The sequence below is a fragment of the Poecile atricapillus genome, chromosome 2 (genome assembly GCF_030490865.1).
Source record: "Poecile atricapillus isolate bPoeAtr1 chromosome 2, bPoeAtr1.hap1, whole genome shotgun sequence".
NCBI lineage: Eukaryota > Metazoa > Chordata > Aves > Passeriformes > Paridae > Poecile > Poecile atricapillus.
The window spans coordinates 16,619,901-16,636,746 of NC_081250.1; the positions used below are offsets into that span (position 1 = coordinate 16,619,901).

The window sequence follows — 16,846 nt, forward strand, 5'->3', positions numbered from 1 at the left end:
TGCTTTTTGTGCTTTTTAGAGCTGAATACAAATGTAATATGACTGCACATTCTAAATGTCGTTCTGTCAAAAATCCATCAGATTGTACTGTTGAAACACTTCTCTTTTGAAGTGTCTTCCACTTTAAAGACTGACTTTAATCAGCAACTGGTGTTAGTTAAGCATTGAAATGTCTGTTTAGTTCACTGTGTAGAACACTAAAGGGGAGGGGGATGTGTACCTTGAGAGTTCTCTTATTGGAATCCTGTCTTGGTGAAGGGGAGGTGGTGGGCCAGAGGAAGGGCAGAGTAAAAGAACTGACATTCAGAAAGATGTTTGTTGCAGTGTGAAACTCAAGTGAATGGTTACCAGTTGTTAATTTGCCATGTGTAGTTTTGATCTGATGTAGAGCTGGGTCTGTACTTCCTGTTGTGCAGCACTTGTGAAGGGGGGGGAGGGCGGGGGGTGTGTGAGGTTCAGCCACAGCTGAATCTCCAGCAAATACTGGCAACCATATTCTAGAGTGATCAGGAATTTTGTGTCAGAACAGGGAATAACGCCATGGAAGCCATTTCTCTCTCTTCCCCCACTCCTGACATTGGATTCTGGAAAGCCATAGACTTCAGGAGGGGGGTGGAGATAAATGCCTTGTCTCCTCTTCTGTATTCCCACAGAGATCTACATAAGTGATGCTTTTTTTTTTCTATTTGTTTATTATACTCAATTTCTTGAAGATGGTATTGAAATAGCAGTTGCATTTGAAAGAAAAGAAAGTTATCTAGAAAACAAAAAAATTGTTGTACTCCATATAAACGTGTATCATAGGATTGGTCATTGGAGAGCTAGTGCCTTTTTTTTTAATGAATAATGCTCCTAATGCACTTCTTACTGCAGTGTATGTAGATATAGTTTGCTCAAATGGTTAAAATTGGCAGTAGATTTTGCCAAAGCACAGGAAGTATTATCTGTAACTCACAATTTCATTAGCAATTAAAAACATCAGTGGAAGGTGTTTAACAGAGAAATCTGGGCTGTCTCTGTGTGTCACTGTGCCCACAGCAGGCAGCTGTGGCAGTGCTGCCTGTACCTGTGCCCACCTGTACTCTGTCTATTCCTGGTGCTGCTGCAGGTGCACAGCTCCAAGCCCAAGCAGCAAAGCTCCTTGCTTGGTATAGCACAGGAAGTCTGGCAGAGCCAGGAATAGAACTTCAATCTGCTGTTTTCCAGGCTCTTGCTTTTAGCCGTAGACCCATCCCACCTCTTCACTCACTGACATCCTGGCAGACAGCCGCCTCCTGCGTGCAGGGCCAGCTGCTTCTGCAGCGCTGTCTGACCTCCATACTCCAGATGTTTGAAGTTCCATTTCCCTCATGCTTATGTGAACTTTAGCAAAGTGCTTCTGGCATTTCACCAATGCAGCGGAGAGGAGGAAGGGCTGTTAGCTGTTTTCTTTCCATAATAAGGGCCTCTCGAGCTGCTAAAAATCTCCTCCTCTGTAGGACTTAAGCTCCATTTGCCTTCAGTTGCCATCTGCCAGTCTTACTTCCCACATCCCTCTCCCTGTTCCCAGAGATACTCCTTATGCTCTGTGTTGACATTATCTTCCTTTCAGTTGGGGAAAGTGGGGAGCAGGGGGTGAGGGTGTAATGAGACTTCCATGTGTCTCTCCAAAGATGTTTCTCATTCATAGGCCCTAATTCTGTGAGGTGGCATTTCACAGGTGAGACCTACTGGATTCTGTCAGATGCCCCATTTTATCTGATCAGCCTCTTGCATGAACATGCCTGAAATAGTCATTAAGAGAATAATATGAGAAGGTTCTTTCCTTCAGTCCTGAGGGATGAATATGTATCCTCCACAGCAGTCCTCCTATTTGCACTTGGCACCAGGAAAGAAAAACCAGGCATGAACTCAAGTCTGGCTCTTGGACAAGTGGGCTGGTTTTTGTTCTGATTCTTGTCCTAGAATGTCATGTACCCACTCCCAGCCCATCTGGTCTGTCCTTGCCCCATGTCCCCTTTCTGTTCTCCAGCAGAATGCTGGTTTGCCAATAAGATACTCTGAAAAGCATCTATAGAAGTAATCTTTTAGCTGAACAGGCCTCTCTTTTTCCTTTTCTGTGCTGTTGTATAGGTGTATGTGCCACTCCATAAGTCATGTTGTGGAAATTAAGATACAGTTGGGGTCCAATTCTCAGTGAATCCTAGAGTTCCTTTTGGAAGAAAGGCTAAAGGTGAGGCTATTTGTCCATGGGTAGTAATCTTTAAGCCTGTTTCTCTAGCTTCTGTTTTCAGTTTTTTTATTTTAACTAGGCTTATTTTCTTTTTTAAATTCTTGCAAGCACATGTCTGTTAGTCAAGAATGAGTTTCTTAAGTATGTCTTGAAATAAATAGAGCTTAAACGTGCTATGAAACTGTGTGTAATTGTTTTGCATTCTGTGCTTCTGAATTCTAAAAACATACAGTCCTGAGTAAATGGGATGTCTGTGTATACTTCACTCCCTTACCAGTCATCCCCTATAGCTGTCCTGATATCCCAGAAAAAAAATCTGTGTGAAGGTATAAAGTATCTTCAAATGTTGCTGAAATATGGTTTGCTTTATGCCAGTGGCAGTTGGTAGGAGAATCTGAGAAAAAACTGCTAGTGTATATAAAGAAAGATTTAAATTCTAAATCAGGTGCTAGCTCCACAGGATTAAACTGACATATAATCTGTGTTCAGACATAATTTAAGAAGTAGTGATAAACTGTCAAAGCAAGACCCACAATCAACACTTTTTAAACCCTCCTCTCCATTGGGTAATAGTAGTAAAATGCATTGTTAACAGTGTGATTTTATGTTTTTATATATGTATTGATATTTTATGTATAGAAATATATTTTAAAAGTGTACCTTTACATATGAATTACATCCAGAAGTGGGATGTATTTCTCTCATTATTTTTCTTTTGATCTCTCTAGTGCCTTTCCCCCTCTGCTGGCAACATTTATATGGACTGTGAAAGTTGCTGTATATATCTGTGTTGATGGCCTTAGTTCATCGTGTTAATCTGTGAAAGCTCTTGAATGTGAGCCCTCTGTGCAGGAAAAGGAAGGTGGCATATCAGATTACATGAGATATGGCTTATCTGGCTCCTCTAGCCTTTTACCTTAAGAGGCCTGGATTTACCAGGACTTCAGGAGATGAGGCTTTCTGGAGAGCCTGTCCTACTATTGTCACTTGTCTGTATGCTGAAGAGAATGTGTGAGAAACTTCTGTCTATAAACCTACCAGAAAACATTGCTGGGTTTTTAGCTCTGGAAATACAACTCTTAAATCTATTTCAGTTGCCTCCTACATTGCCAGCACCCCATACAAAGTAAACACTCAAGGTGAAACTCCAATGTCCAAATGGTTCAGAGTGATAAGAAACCTTACTTTCATTGTGCAGGTTCAAAAGGCATGTCAGGATATTATGAGGATTCTCAGATGAATTTAGATAGTGGTGTTCAGGCAACTATTAGCCTTAGTGAAAGTTGGATTGAAGGATTGTTCATATGAAATAAAAAGGTGTTGAAATCCTTATATTCTTAAAGGAATTTGGGGAACTGGAAAAAGCATCTCCCTTTTCCTTTTCCTCTAGTAACTGTTGCTTGTTGCTTGCACTGGGTTTCTTCTGTGGATTGACTGATAAATTGACAGTGCTTTAGCAGACTTGATTCTGGCTACTGTCCAAGAGGCTGTTAAAAATGTCTTGAAATTGTCTCTTGAGGAGGGGAATGGTAGGAAAGGCCGTTCCCCTTTTTATTATGAAAGCGAAAGATAACCAATATAAAGCTTCTAGTACGGTGCCTTCATATGAAATTTGTTCAAAGCTAGCTAGGGACTTGAATTTCACACAATTGATAGCTGATAGAAGCTATGATAGAAGATTGCATCAGTCTTCTACCTTAAGAGACAGGATTGACTCCACCAGTCCCTGATACCAGGGCAATATTTCAGTCAAAGTTTCTTCCAGTTTTTTTATATGCTTCTTAGATGTTGGCTAACTTAACCAGATGTCTATTCTTGAAGAACTGGGAAGAGGCAAATGCTCACCAACCTGACCAGTTTGGGTCTGTAATGGAGTTGGTATTGTCACAGCTGGAGTGTTCAAAGAATTTCTAGTTGGTGGAACTGATGGTTACAATTCCCAATGCCAGTACAGCCTCATACTTTGGAGGAGATCCTCATGGAATAAATGTGTGTGCACAGTGATAGACAAGGGTGACCGATGCCAGTTGCACCAATGCTCTGCTCTCCGTGTCTCCCGTAAGGCCAGGCCTGCTTAGTGCTTGGACTCACCTGGACAAGAGAGGGAAGTAAACTATTTTATATATGTAGGTACATTTCTTGAGTTTCTTGAACAGTATCTTGGTATCAGACAATATGTAAGCAATAGTTTCAAGCCAAATACTTGAGTTACTAGCACTTTCATCGAGAGTTAATGAAATATGTAATTTGCAACATAGTTGCAAAAGACATCTGATTTTACATTATGCCATAAAACCCCAAGCTACTCACTTATGCTTTTTCTTGCCTGATGTGCCTTGAGTCCATAATTGATCTTTTCTGTGCGATATTTATTTGCAGTTTAAATATGTTCACATTTCCCTGTGTTGAATTTTCTTTACCAAATAATGGCATAAGCTGGTGCCCTCACTGGAGAAGTTATCTGTCTGACTGAGCTCATTAAAGCTGGGGATTTCATTGTTCTTTTTGTAGGTCAAACTGACTTCATTGCAGGTGGCCTGTGCAACATGCATTGTCCAGGTCTCTTCAGCGCTGTTACTCAACCATAACTCATTTATTTAAAAGGTCTTACTAAACATGCTTTCTTTCTGGAAGTAGCAGTGGAATGAATTTGTATTTCTAAAACAGAACAAGTTGATGTTCTTAGTCTCACTGGTTTATTTTCATTTCAGGGAAGCTTATTGTATAAACTGTATAGGAAGTCAATGAAATCTGTAGTTTTGGAGAATGACAGTAAGGGTTAATATTAAAGCTGGGTTTAGGAAAAGATTGCAAAGAGTGAGGGTTTGGGTTGTTTTTATTTATTAAGGGATACCAAAAGCACCTTAGTGATTGTTTCTTAATTAATTTGTTACTACTTAAAGTATGTTTGCTTTGGTTAATACACTTTATAGTGGGTGTGTGAACTTGTAGTAGAAAATATTTGTGTTAGAAAGTTTTTAACATTTAACTATGTGTATTTTATTGCTATGTATGACCAATTAAATCTGAAGCTGTGAGTGATTTTTTTGTGGGCAGTAGAACAGATACTACCTTTCATATTGAAACATAAAGAAGTAAGCTTGGAATCCAGTTGTATCAGAGGTCGAGTAAGGAAACTGAACTTTCTCTGCATCACTCACTATTGCATTGCATAGTTCTGTTGACAAGGTTGAGTCTGACTCTGCCTTTTCCCAGTATTTTGTGTCACATCAGGCACAGTTCCTGCTGAAAGAAGATACTATATTTGATGGATTGTTGTGATGTGATACGTCAAGTCTAGTGTTCCAACTGGCTTGTCTTTGACTAGAGGTCTTTGGGTTTTTTGTTCTTAATCAATTCTTTTATCTTACACTGCCAGCAATGCCCTTTGGTTAAGAGAATCTCACTGTTCAGGAATGAATTGAAATGGATGAAATACTGTTCTCTCCATTAACTTGGAATTAGATGATGCAGTGTTTAGCATACAGTCATTTAAAGTTAGATGAGACCAATAAGGATAAACAAGTCCAACTCCTTAAAGCTCAACCATATGACTTAGTATCATCCAGGTGCTCATTGAACTCTGACAGGCTTGTGACTGACCACTTCCCTCGGAAGCCTGTTCTAGTGACCACCCACCCTCTCAGTGAAGAACATTTTCCTAATGTCCAGTCTGAAATACCCCTGACATGGCTTCATTCCATTTCCTCGTATCCTATTGCTGCTCACCGGAGCAGATCAGCACCTTCCCTGTTTGCTGCCCCCCTTGAGTTGTTGGCTGTGATGAGGGCACCCCTCAGCCTTCACTTCTCCGGGCTGAAGAAACAAAGTGACCTCAGCCACTTGTGTGGCTTCCCCTTGTCACCTTTCAACATCTTGGTCGCCCAACTCTGGACACACTCTCTGAGAGTTTGTCCTTCTTGTATTGAGCTTCCCCAAAGTGCACCCAGGACTTCAGGTGCAGAGCAGATTCCTTTGGGGAAATACATCACCAAGTTTGTGCAGAACAGGTTGCTGGGCCTCAGGACATGTGATTATAGCAAGTGCAGTAGGAAGATGGCGGTGGGAAGTGGTAGCAGGTCATGCTGCTTGCCTGGCTGATATGTCTTATGTCTGAGTTCTGTTAGTATAAAGTAATTGTAACCTATTCTGCTGACATTTAGCTATGTATAGCACTGATGCCCTGTAATCAGGGCTCTACTTGCCTGAAATAAAGTGTTAGTAAGAGACCCAACCCTATATTTAACCACAAACTGAAACAGCAAAAAAGAGAAACAATGTCAAAATTACAGAAAACTGTTGCCAATAACAAGCTGCTTGGTCTTCCTTGTCTCCTTGCTTTAGAGAAATTAGCATCTTAAGGAAGTTTGTGGATTGTGATCCTGCATTCCTTCTCTGAGTGAGTTTAGGGACAAATTGAAAAGTTACTGGCTTGCAGCTCTGTGTGGCACAGGGCATTTGTTTGTATGATGTGAAAGTTCTTAAAAGCATTGCATGAAATGGCTTGAAAAGCTGTCATTGAAAGTGGTGGTGTAATCTTAGGATTTTTTTTTTTTTTGTCTTATATGTTTGAATGTTAGATTTTTTTAAGATCAAGGAAATGTCCTTGAAGTGACTTTTTGCTCTTCCTTAAACTGATAAATTTGAGTTGCAGTGGTTCAGGAGTAAAAAGATTTTAGAAGTTTGAATTGTTTTTCCTTTTTTAATACCCCCATATGTGTGAGCTTTATCAAAATGTTCAGATACCCTCATATTAGCTTGGCCAGAGATGCTTCAGTCTCTATTTATTGTAAATTGTTTGTTCTGGGCTAGCACACTCTAGCATGTGGGTAGAGTGGTATCTGCAGCGCAGGATAATAAACTAACAACTATTTGCTGTATCATTGCTGTACTTCATTTGGCCTTGAGGCTGCTTCTAGGGGAAGCAAATAGTTAAAATTTAACTCTACATCCTGTTGTTCAATTGTTTGGTTTTTTAAAAAAAATTATATGATTTGAAGATGACCAATAGTGGAGGCAGCTAATAATTAACAGTTCCTTCAACGTCCAAGCCTCTGGATTAGCCGGCATAGTCCCTGGCACTCAGTTGTAATGGCACAGGGGTTTGTTTGACAAGTTAATTTAAATGTGCTTCCCAAAGAAAACACACTGTGCTTCTGGAAGGACTGTCTTTTCCCTCTTCTCCAAATCAGTATAAAGCTGGGCTTTGTCTCACTGGATTATGTTGTCTAGGAGTGAAAATCCCTGTCCTATTCCCCAAATATTAAATTATGTTATGTATTTGTTTCAGCACAGGCCAAAGATACCTGAAGCTGGTCTGACTGCTTGCAAGTTCTTATTAACCTGTGCTAACCCATACCAGTTAGCCATACTTTGCTCCTCTCCGTCTTTGATGTCTAAAAGTAGGTTTTGTGCATGAAATCACAAACTACTGTTTAGCTGTCTTGTTACCGTATCAGAACAACCACAGTATGTCAAGTGTGACCAGAGCTTTGAGAATGGTCTGTTTTGGCTGTTGCCTGGTATATATGGCTTGTCTTTCTTGGAAATTAACTGTTGAATGGCTGGAGAGCTTTGCTGTCCTACTAAAAATTACTTGTGTGTTGAGTTTTTCCTCTTTTAAAGGTGAAAAACATTGCCTATGACTAAACAATAGACTTCCACATGAACATCAAGCAAATGGGTATAAATGAAAATACAAGAATGACCAATTTCTTTGTGCTTTGTTTTGCAAAATGTTCACATAAGACTTAATATGCAGACCGAAAAACCCCAGTAATTTCTTGAAGAAGTAAGATGCTGTCTCGTAGGTCTGACAGGCAGCCTATTGCTGTGGGCAAAGCATATGCTGTGAGCCTTTCCTTTGCATAGGGGTAAAATCCTGCCTTCCTTTTCCGGTGCACCAGATGTGGTAGGGGTTGAAGTCTCATTTGCTTTGAACAGCAAATTAGTCTCTTGCACAGGCATGTCTGAATGACTTTCAGGATTTACATATATGCCCTGTTGATGGCCCTGCACTGTGGTACAGATACTCTTCTTTTTGTTTTGTTTGCCTCGCTGAAATTTGTGCTGAGACTTTACAAATCACTGCTCAGTCCTTAACTTTGGATAAGCTGTCTGATAAAATTAATATATAGTCTTTTCCTGCTCTAAGAGGTATTTTCATTAACAACAATTTGTTGCAAAATTACTTAACTCTGTTTCCAAAGCATTTATGGTACAGCATCTGTTCCTGGAATTTCTTATCCTCTCTTTCAGTAAGCTACAGAATTTTCATTGTTCATTGCAGGGAGGAAAGGTAATTTCATGGACTACCTGCTAGGAAAAGATGCATCATTTTGTACTCTGAAGAGCTTTGTTTTGTTTTTTCTTTTTTTCTTTTGCTGTCAATGAGAACTCTTAGTATAAAGACACATCTTCGTCCATCCACTGAACAAAAAATGAATCTATTAGTAACAACAGGTTTGGTTTGTGAGGATGAAGTAGAAGTATGGATTTATTTCAAGGGACATAGCTGTATTTAAAAAAAACTCTATTTTGAAACATTGTTGTATGCTTTTAAAATTGATGTTCTCAGCCTCCTAAATTGCTCTGTTATTCAGGGGAATTTAAAATTGGTTCTTTTTCTGTCCTAGGCAGTGTTCATGTATTACAAAATATGAAGAGTTGCTTATTATTTAAGAGTTTTGTGAGATAGTTTGAGGCCTGCTCTTACCATTGAACAGAAAGGTTCAGGTTGTGCAGAAAAATTGGAAGAAAGCTGAACATGTAGCACCACCTTCATATAATTCTTTCAGCAAGATGAAGAAAACAACAGAAAGGCAGAACTAATACGTATGTTTCAGTCTCTAAAAGGAAAAGAAAAAAAATAGCTGCATTTGAAAAAAATAGACTATTCTCATTCTGTAGTCTTCATTCTATCATCTGTGGAATCGGCTGCCAGGGAAAATGTGGGTGCAGTGGGTGATAGCTGATACTGATGTAGGTAAATGCTTGACATATAGGATTGTCTTGTCTAGGGAGGCATTTTTTTAAATTCCTGACATCAGGATTTTTCAGAACATGCACATTTAGAACAGTAAAGTTTGTTCCAAAGTTTTACTTAGATATTTAATTTATTCAAAATATGCTAATGGAGATGTACATACTGCATGTCTTGCATTGCTCTGGAAAATGACAACTCTTATTTCTGTTAAGTTTCTGCATGCTTCCAAAGTAAAAGAGCCTTTTGCAGTATTACAAGTAGCCTATTATTTAGCTTTAAGCTGTGAAAACAAGCTTACTTGGTATCACCGCTTTTCGGTGCTTCTCTACCTGTATTCCTGCTTGTAATCTGCAATGCTGTTTATCAAACAGCTAAGTGAAGGAAGGGTTTGTCTTTTTGTAGTCAGGAGAATTTAAGATTATTTGAGCATGTGCACCAGTTAATGAAAAAAACAGTTGAGCTGAAGACATCTCACAGTGAACACTGAATGTTCACTTCCTGAGTACTAGTCTTGCTTTTTTTCATCTTGCCTCATATAGAAGTAGAAATATCAGCTAATTTTTTGCTTTGTTTTTGACTTTGCTTCACTAAATAAAACCTTGAATATCACAACATTAATTTTAGATTAAACTATTTCTAGAGATGTACCTAAATGAGGTAGGATTTAGGATTTTTCTTTCTTTTTGAACCTTCACTATTTTTTTATATGATAGCCTTTCTAGGAGGAGTTGATGATTGTAGACTAAGATTTATTTTCCTCGGTGGATAAAGTGATGGCTTGATAGGTTTTGCTCAAATGGGCGTTTTTTTGTCACATGCCATCTTCAATGAGATCCTGAGGTTCTAGTAGGAACTTAAGCCAGTACATTCAATCCCTGACTTTTGAAATAGGCTTCCTAGAAATGGGACTTCCTATGGCATCCAATGCTTGATTTGCACTTGTTCTTCAGCTAGGGTTTAAGCCATGATTATATTCCATGTAGAAGAATGTGTCTGTTATGTGAAGTTTAGCTTGATTTTTCACAGACTGCTGGACTGATCTTTGTCTCTTCCCCCACCCCGAATAAAATGCAGCATATTTTGTATTCCTTTACTTGCATCTTTAAAGCTTTGTTTTATTCTTTCAGTAAAGCTGCTATGAACTGTATGATTGAAACTAGCCCCAGTGCTGAAATTAGTCCCTCCCTGTGCAGACTCTCACTCTGATATGCACTGATGGCTTTGCTGAAAGAAATTACCACACAGACTTCCCAAGCTTAGTCCCCCTCTGGGGCTCTGAGCAAATTGCTTAGCTTGTCTGTCCTGGTTTCCCAGCTGTGGAGTTGGAGTAATTTATTACCAGTGTCAGTCATAAGAACGCTGAGGGTTCATCTGTGAGGACTGTATCTGCATAGTGTCTTTAGAGTGTCGAAGTAGTAACGTATAATTGTAATTTTATTATTAATATTGCTTATTTCATTAAGGCATAATTTTCTAACAGCATTCGTGTGGATTAAGCTCATTTCGTCAATAAACTGGCATCCTTCCAGCAGCATTAACTCAGTTCAGACTCTTTGTCTAACAGTGAAACCTAAACATGTAGCTAGCTCTGTAAAGAAAACAGCAAATGCCTAAAGAAACCCATACTTTCTTGTTTTTAATCTAGACTGTGGACATCCATAAAGAAAAGGTCGCTCGCAGAGAGATAGGCATTTTGACGACCAATAAGAACACATCAAGAACTCACAAAATTATAGCACCAGCGAACATGGAACGTCCTGTAAGGTATATTCGAAAACCTATAGACTACACGGTGCTGGATGATGTTGGCCATGGCGTAAAGGTAAGAACTCCTGGACACTTGAGGACTCCAAGTAACACAGACCAGGAGACAGGGTTGGGGCAGAATGTTACTGATACTGAAATGTTCAGTTCCTTTATGATAGGAAGGATTATGTGTGTGATATGCTCCCACATACAAACATTTCAATAAAAAAATGGATTGTTTTACAGTGAGGGTTTTTTGAGCAGTGTTTTCCATAACCTTGTGACTGTCAGCGGTAGTCACAGTGTCAGGAAATAATGGCTCATGATCTTAGGCTAATGACTTGTCAAAAAAGCCATGACTGACTTTTAAAATTATCACTGCTTCCTCCTCTACATTAAGTTGTCACTGCCATTCAGTTTTTCCTCAATAACTAAAGAAATAAAGGAAGTCATCTCTTATGGGGAAGTTGGGTGGTGGGGGTAGGGTTTCTTGGTAGGTGAACAGAAGAAAGGGAATCAGCTAGTTTGCATTTAAATCTCAGTGGCAATTGATGTCTTACTCCCATTGGGCAGCCTAACTTTCCTTTTCTCTAAGTAAAAACCTTAATAAGATAATGTCTACCTCTCTTGAAATGGTTGTAATTAGAGTGAATTAATGTAACACCTTTTACTCCCTGGTCATCTTTTTATAAAAAATGCCGTTGTATCCCTCTAGACCAGGTGTTCAAGGTATATTCAGTTTGCAGCTATCTTCCCTTGGATGGCATTTGTTCAAAACCTGTGTATCCTCTAAAGCTTGATGTGCTCTGGTCAGTCAGTTGTGCAGCTGTGTCAGCCCATCATGTGGGCTTTGAATTGCTGAGCTTGAGGAACATATCTCTCCAAATGACTTGGCACAACAGAGTACAAGGGTACCTCCTGCTTCGTAGCAGCCCTCCAAATGTCCACAGGAGTCTAATTCCAGCACAAGTTAGAAAGCAGTTCTATACCATGACAGCTGTTATGAATTAATGTAGTGACTTCAGACTACCTGATTTTTTTGTTTTGTTCATAGGTAAACATGTATTAAACCTGTAACACTTAGGATTGTTTTACAGTAATAAAGCCAGTCTTGATGGATAACAGTCATGTTATTCATGACAGACATGTTCTGAAGTGCTATGAAATAGAAACACTGGAGCCAGAGAAACTGAAGATTTTTCAGTGTAGCCTGCATTTGAGGAGAATGTTCTATGAATAGAGAGTACAGAAATTCAATGTCAGGTTACTGGTTTCTGCATTTAAGTGTTCCAGGGATCAAATGCTGTAGAAGACTTTAAAAGTCAAATAATTACTGTTAGTCTCTGAAATTGATGCTTTGCTGAACTACTTGGATTGTGCAGACTCAAAACGGATTGCTTGATCCATGAAGGCTGAGTTTATTTAGGGTTAGCTGTTGCATTTTCCAGTATCAGTATTTGCTTTTGGGAATACTGGTGTCTATTCATGTCACCCTCATTTTTTAGTGGGTGCTGTTTACCTGTTTTCTAGGCAGTTCTTACAGAATGCTTTTGGTAAAGTGTTTTTTTAATGTTAGTCATTTATTCTGTACTAAAAGCTTGGTGTTGATCTTTCAGGGGTAAAAAAAAGCCTCTAGTCATAACCAAATTGCCAACTCAATTACAAGACAGCTGCAAATTATATCTTGATACTTTTTATTTGAGTGACTTGCCTAAGTCTGTTTTACAGCTATGAAAGGCATGAAACAGTTGGTATTTTCTGTGTAGACTTGTTACACAAATGAAGTAAACTGCTATCCAGACCTCAGGTATGTAGTTCAAGGTGGTTGCCATATCTTAGAGACACTGTTGAAAAGAGTGTGCTGAGTTCCTTAATGGCACATTAATTAAGTGTTTTAGCCATCTTATTACTTAGGTTCCAAGAGTGTGACACAGGTCAAGGCTCTGAAGGAAGCAGTTTAGTCACCTAGATGTAGGTAGTGGTGTTACAAGAAAATCAAACCAAAACTACTTAAGAAGCTGGATCAAGTCATGTTGGAAGTCAGTACAAATAAAGAAGGTGCTGAGAATCTGGGTTGCCTCTTGAATCTACAGTTAGGGGAGAGCATACAGTAAACTGAATTACAAACTTTGTCTCATCCAGAGTGGTCTTAAAAGATGCTTCAGTCTCTGTTAAGTCTTATTTTCTTGAGCAAAGATTTCACCCCAGGCTGGATAGCAATGTGTACAATAAGGCCTTAGAAACCATGTTTGTCTAGGAAAAAAAAAAAGTTTGAGGTCTACTTAAAACAGTTGTCAGTTTGACAAACTTGCAGATCCTTGAATGTTTTCTGCTGTAGCATCTGTCATTAAAATACAGCACAACACATATATTGGCATTTAAGTATTAAATAAAAATTATACAACACTTTGAAATCTGTAGATGATAATTTATTGCAGTTAATGGGACTCTGTTCTCGTGTAGGATTTGATAAAGGAAGATAAAGGAAAAATACAAGGCGGAGAAATCAAGGATACAGACTGGATTATACCATGTTTCTGCTTTTATGTTTTTAAATATTGATCCTAGGAAAAATGTTGTTTAAATATGCAGTATATTTTATGGGGTGATCCTGAATTGTTTCATATGTAAAGTGTAAATAAAAGGAATGTCTCACAGAGTTATATAATGAAATTAGGGAGGTATGTAATCCTGAGGGTAAATGCTGTCTTCACCATACGTCTTCCATCTGAGCAAATGCAAAACCACCTCCTGTGTATACTCAGAGTTCATTTTCTTTGTCTCTGCTTGTCGTGGCTGTGTAGAAAGGATGCAAAAGCAGATGCATGTGCTTGGGGCATGGAGAAGGGCTGTGCACGCCTCCCTCTGTCTCACACGCATGCAGCAATTTCTGTGGGGGCAGGTGAGGATGGAGGTGGCAGTGATGGGTAAGCAGCTGCTCTCCAGAGCAGGTTTCCTCACTGATGGGAGACACTTCCTTGGAAGGCAATGCTGTTTCCTCCTCCAGCACGATCTTGGTTGAAAAGCTTTTGTAGAGCATCATAGGATCACAGAGGTGCTTTCCCCTTCAGCCTGAAATGTCCATGGCAGCCCCAAAGTGCCCCAGCTGCTGCACTCCCAGCCCCTTCTCTTTTCAGGGACAGATGGAGACAATGTCTCCAATGGTTGCTTTTTTTTAATGTATGTCCCTATGAAGCTGAGGCTAGCATAAGTCCAAATCAGGAGGGCTTTTTAAGTTGGTTTGCTAGCAAGAAGGCTTTTCTTTGCAATACAAGTATGTGTTGATGGCTCCAAGAAACACACAGGGAAACATTTTTGCTGGTCTGTTAAGTGGTTGCTCAGCTGTCACCCTCTGGGCATAGGGGAACGTAGCTAAAGTAATTCTTTGTAAACAAGAGTAAGTGTCTTATCTACCTTCCTGTGTAGAGCTCTGTTTAAAATTATTAGGCAGAGGCTACTTCAACATTTCCTTCCTCCTCTCCTCCTTTTTTTTTTTTGTGAAAGGAAAGGAAAAAATACTGTGCCAGCAAATAAATAGGTCAAACACAATTACTCATACAGAAAATCCTTAGTTTAAGAGCAGGGAGAAGGAGGAAGCTTGGAAGCTGCCTTAAAAACCTTAAATTTGCCCTTAACAGCGAAATTCAAATTGGCCTTTGGATTTATTATAATCTTCTTTTTGAATAGAAGGCAGGTGGAATTGCAGCAATTTGTAAAATGGCAGCTAAGTAGGAAATTGAAGTGATGATGCCTTATGTTTAAAGTCAGATAAAATTTTGAATACGTGCCTAATTGAAATGCCTAATAGCTGTAATTGGATCAAGTTTATTTTATGGAACTAACAGTTCTTCAGAACCAAACTTGAATTGTATATGAAGATTGATCACTTTTCAGTTTTATTTTAAGGAAAGAAATTGTAATTTTGTCACCATAAAGAAATTTGCATTTCAGCACATGAAAGCTGTAAGAAGCTTTTGAGCCCAGAAAGTTAAACAGGAATTAAGCATTCAGAAATCTTTCTCAAGCAAATGGAAGTTGGAAGGACTCCCTTAAAGTAGGGATTGGGCCAGAACTTGACAAACACTAAGCTTAGAGAGGAGGGTCTTGCTCTTACCCTTGTACTTCTCAGCATGTCCTACTTGTCTGCAGTTCTTATGCTTATGTCTGGGTCAGTGCAAAATGAAAATGCAGATGAGATGCTGATGTGAGGGTGAAAGGCTACCTAATCGAGCTTACTTACCCTTTAGGATAAGACTGTTTATGTGTAGCTGCTGGAATATTAAATTTTAAATAATTCACCCTAATAAAACCCAAGTGAGATAGGGATCCTGAACTGGAGCTGCTGCTGCCTTTGTCCCCTTAACCAGCCTCTGTCAGACATTCACGCTTCAAAGGATGTCATGTTGCCAATTTCATTAATGTCACATCATCTCTCTGGGGTCACGGCCAAACACTAAATATTGCTGTAGGGTAAAGAATGCTTCTCTGGGGGGAAAAAGGAACTTCCTGTTGCCAACTCTGATGACTCTGTTGTGAGTGTTAACACACTGTGCTTTCCATAGGGCACTTGCTACTGGAAAGTTAGAAGTGTGCCTAGTGTCATCTGATATAATGTAGGATGCAAGCCTTTTAGCTTGCAAAGGAAACACAAAACTTTGAGTCTCTTTATTTTCTAATTTATTTTTTTTATGCTAGCCTTACTTTATTGTAGTTAGATTCAAAGTCACCAACTCAACTGAAAAATATGAAAAATCTTCAACTATTTAAAAGCAGGGATCTAGGTATCTTTCTCTGAGCAAGACTAGTGAGTGCTGAGAGAGGTGTTAAGTTTGTCTATCACCCACAATAGATTTTTGTATGCTAATGCTTTTTAATTAGAAAGTAAAAAAAAAAAAAGAGAGAGAAGTAGCACTGACAAACTACATCTGGTTGCTGTTAACAGAAGACTAATGACTAGGTTGCAAGTACTAGTAGGAGAGGTTAAATTTCCCTGAAGAGAGACTTACCTACACATGTTCAATTTTTAAAGAAATACTAATTTGAAACCTACATTTCTTCAAAATAGTCTGCTTTACTACAGACTAGAGGAAATGAAGAACAAATAAAAGCTTTTTACCCATTCTGATAAGAAAATTGAGACCCAGGAATAATTTCTTTAAAACTGCTCAAAACTAGTGTGGCAGAAGTGTTTTACCCTGAGTGCCTGACACCCACATACAGTCTGCCTCCTGAACAACATTTCTGATTACATATTCTACCAAACTCTGTGTCTTGATTTCTGTAAGGAAACCATGTTTCTAGGTTTGGTGCTTTACTGTATAATTTCCTCAGGCATTACCAGCCTTCACATACAAGCACCTTTCTAGCTTCTGTTTTTCTTGCTCTGAATGTGTCACCGTGTGGTATTTCAGAACTGCCCCACTGATGAGACAGAAGGCAATCTTGTGCAAAGTTGCCTAGCTGCACACACATAATTGCATTTCAAAAGGTCTTATGACCAGCTATCTCTCTGTAGGGGCATTCTCCCATGACTAATAAAGGCAGTACCTTTTTAAGTAAAAAGGAGGTTGACTAAAGAGTCAGGAGTGACCATGTGGGGTTTTTTTCTGTTGTGTCTGACAGCTGTGATTATTGGTCAAAGAGAACGGATTTTAGGCTGACTATTGCTTTTACAGACCCTATGTTTAAAAGTTCCAAGTTTTCCAGATACTTACTATTAGTGGAAGTCAGACTGGCACACTTCTTAAACCCTTGTTTCCATTGTAGAGCATTTATACTGGGTGGTCTTTAATGACCTCTTTCAGTCATCCTAGGAATGGCAGGATATAGAGTGAAATTGGCTCTTTAATTCAGGAGTCGGAGAAATGATGAGTGAATACAGCAGGGGAAGTACAACCTGCATA

General features: G+C 39.1%; 1 protein-coding gene across 12 annotated transcripts in view; it reads left to right on the forward strand.

Annotated features, from left to right (window-relative positions):
- ABI1 (abl interactor 1) overlaps nt 1–16,846 on the forward strand; it is a 77,413-nt gene that overhangs the window by 38,278 nt on the left and 22,289 nt on the right. For all 12 annotated transcript variants that reach the window (XM_058832965.1, XM_058832972.1, XM_058832967.1 and 9 more), the window contains exon 3: nt 10,843–11,019. In XM_058832965.1, coding sequence (XP_058688948.1) covers nt 10,843–11,019 — 177 coding nt within the window. The remainder of the gene's footprint in view (nt 1–10,842; nt 11,020–16,846) is intronic.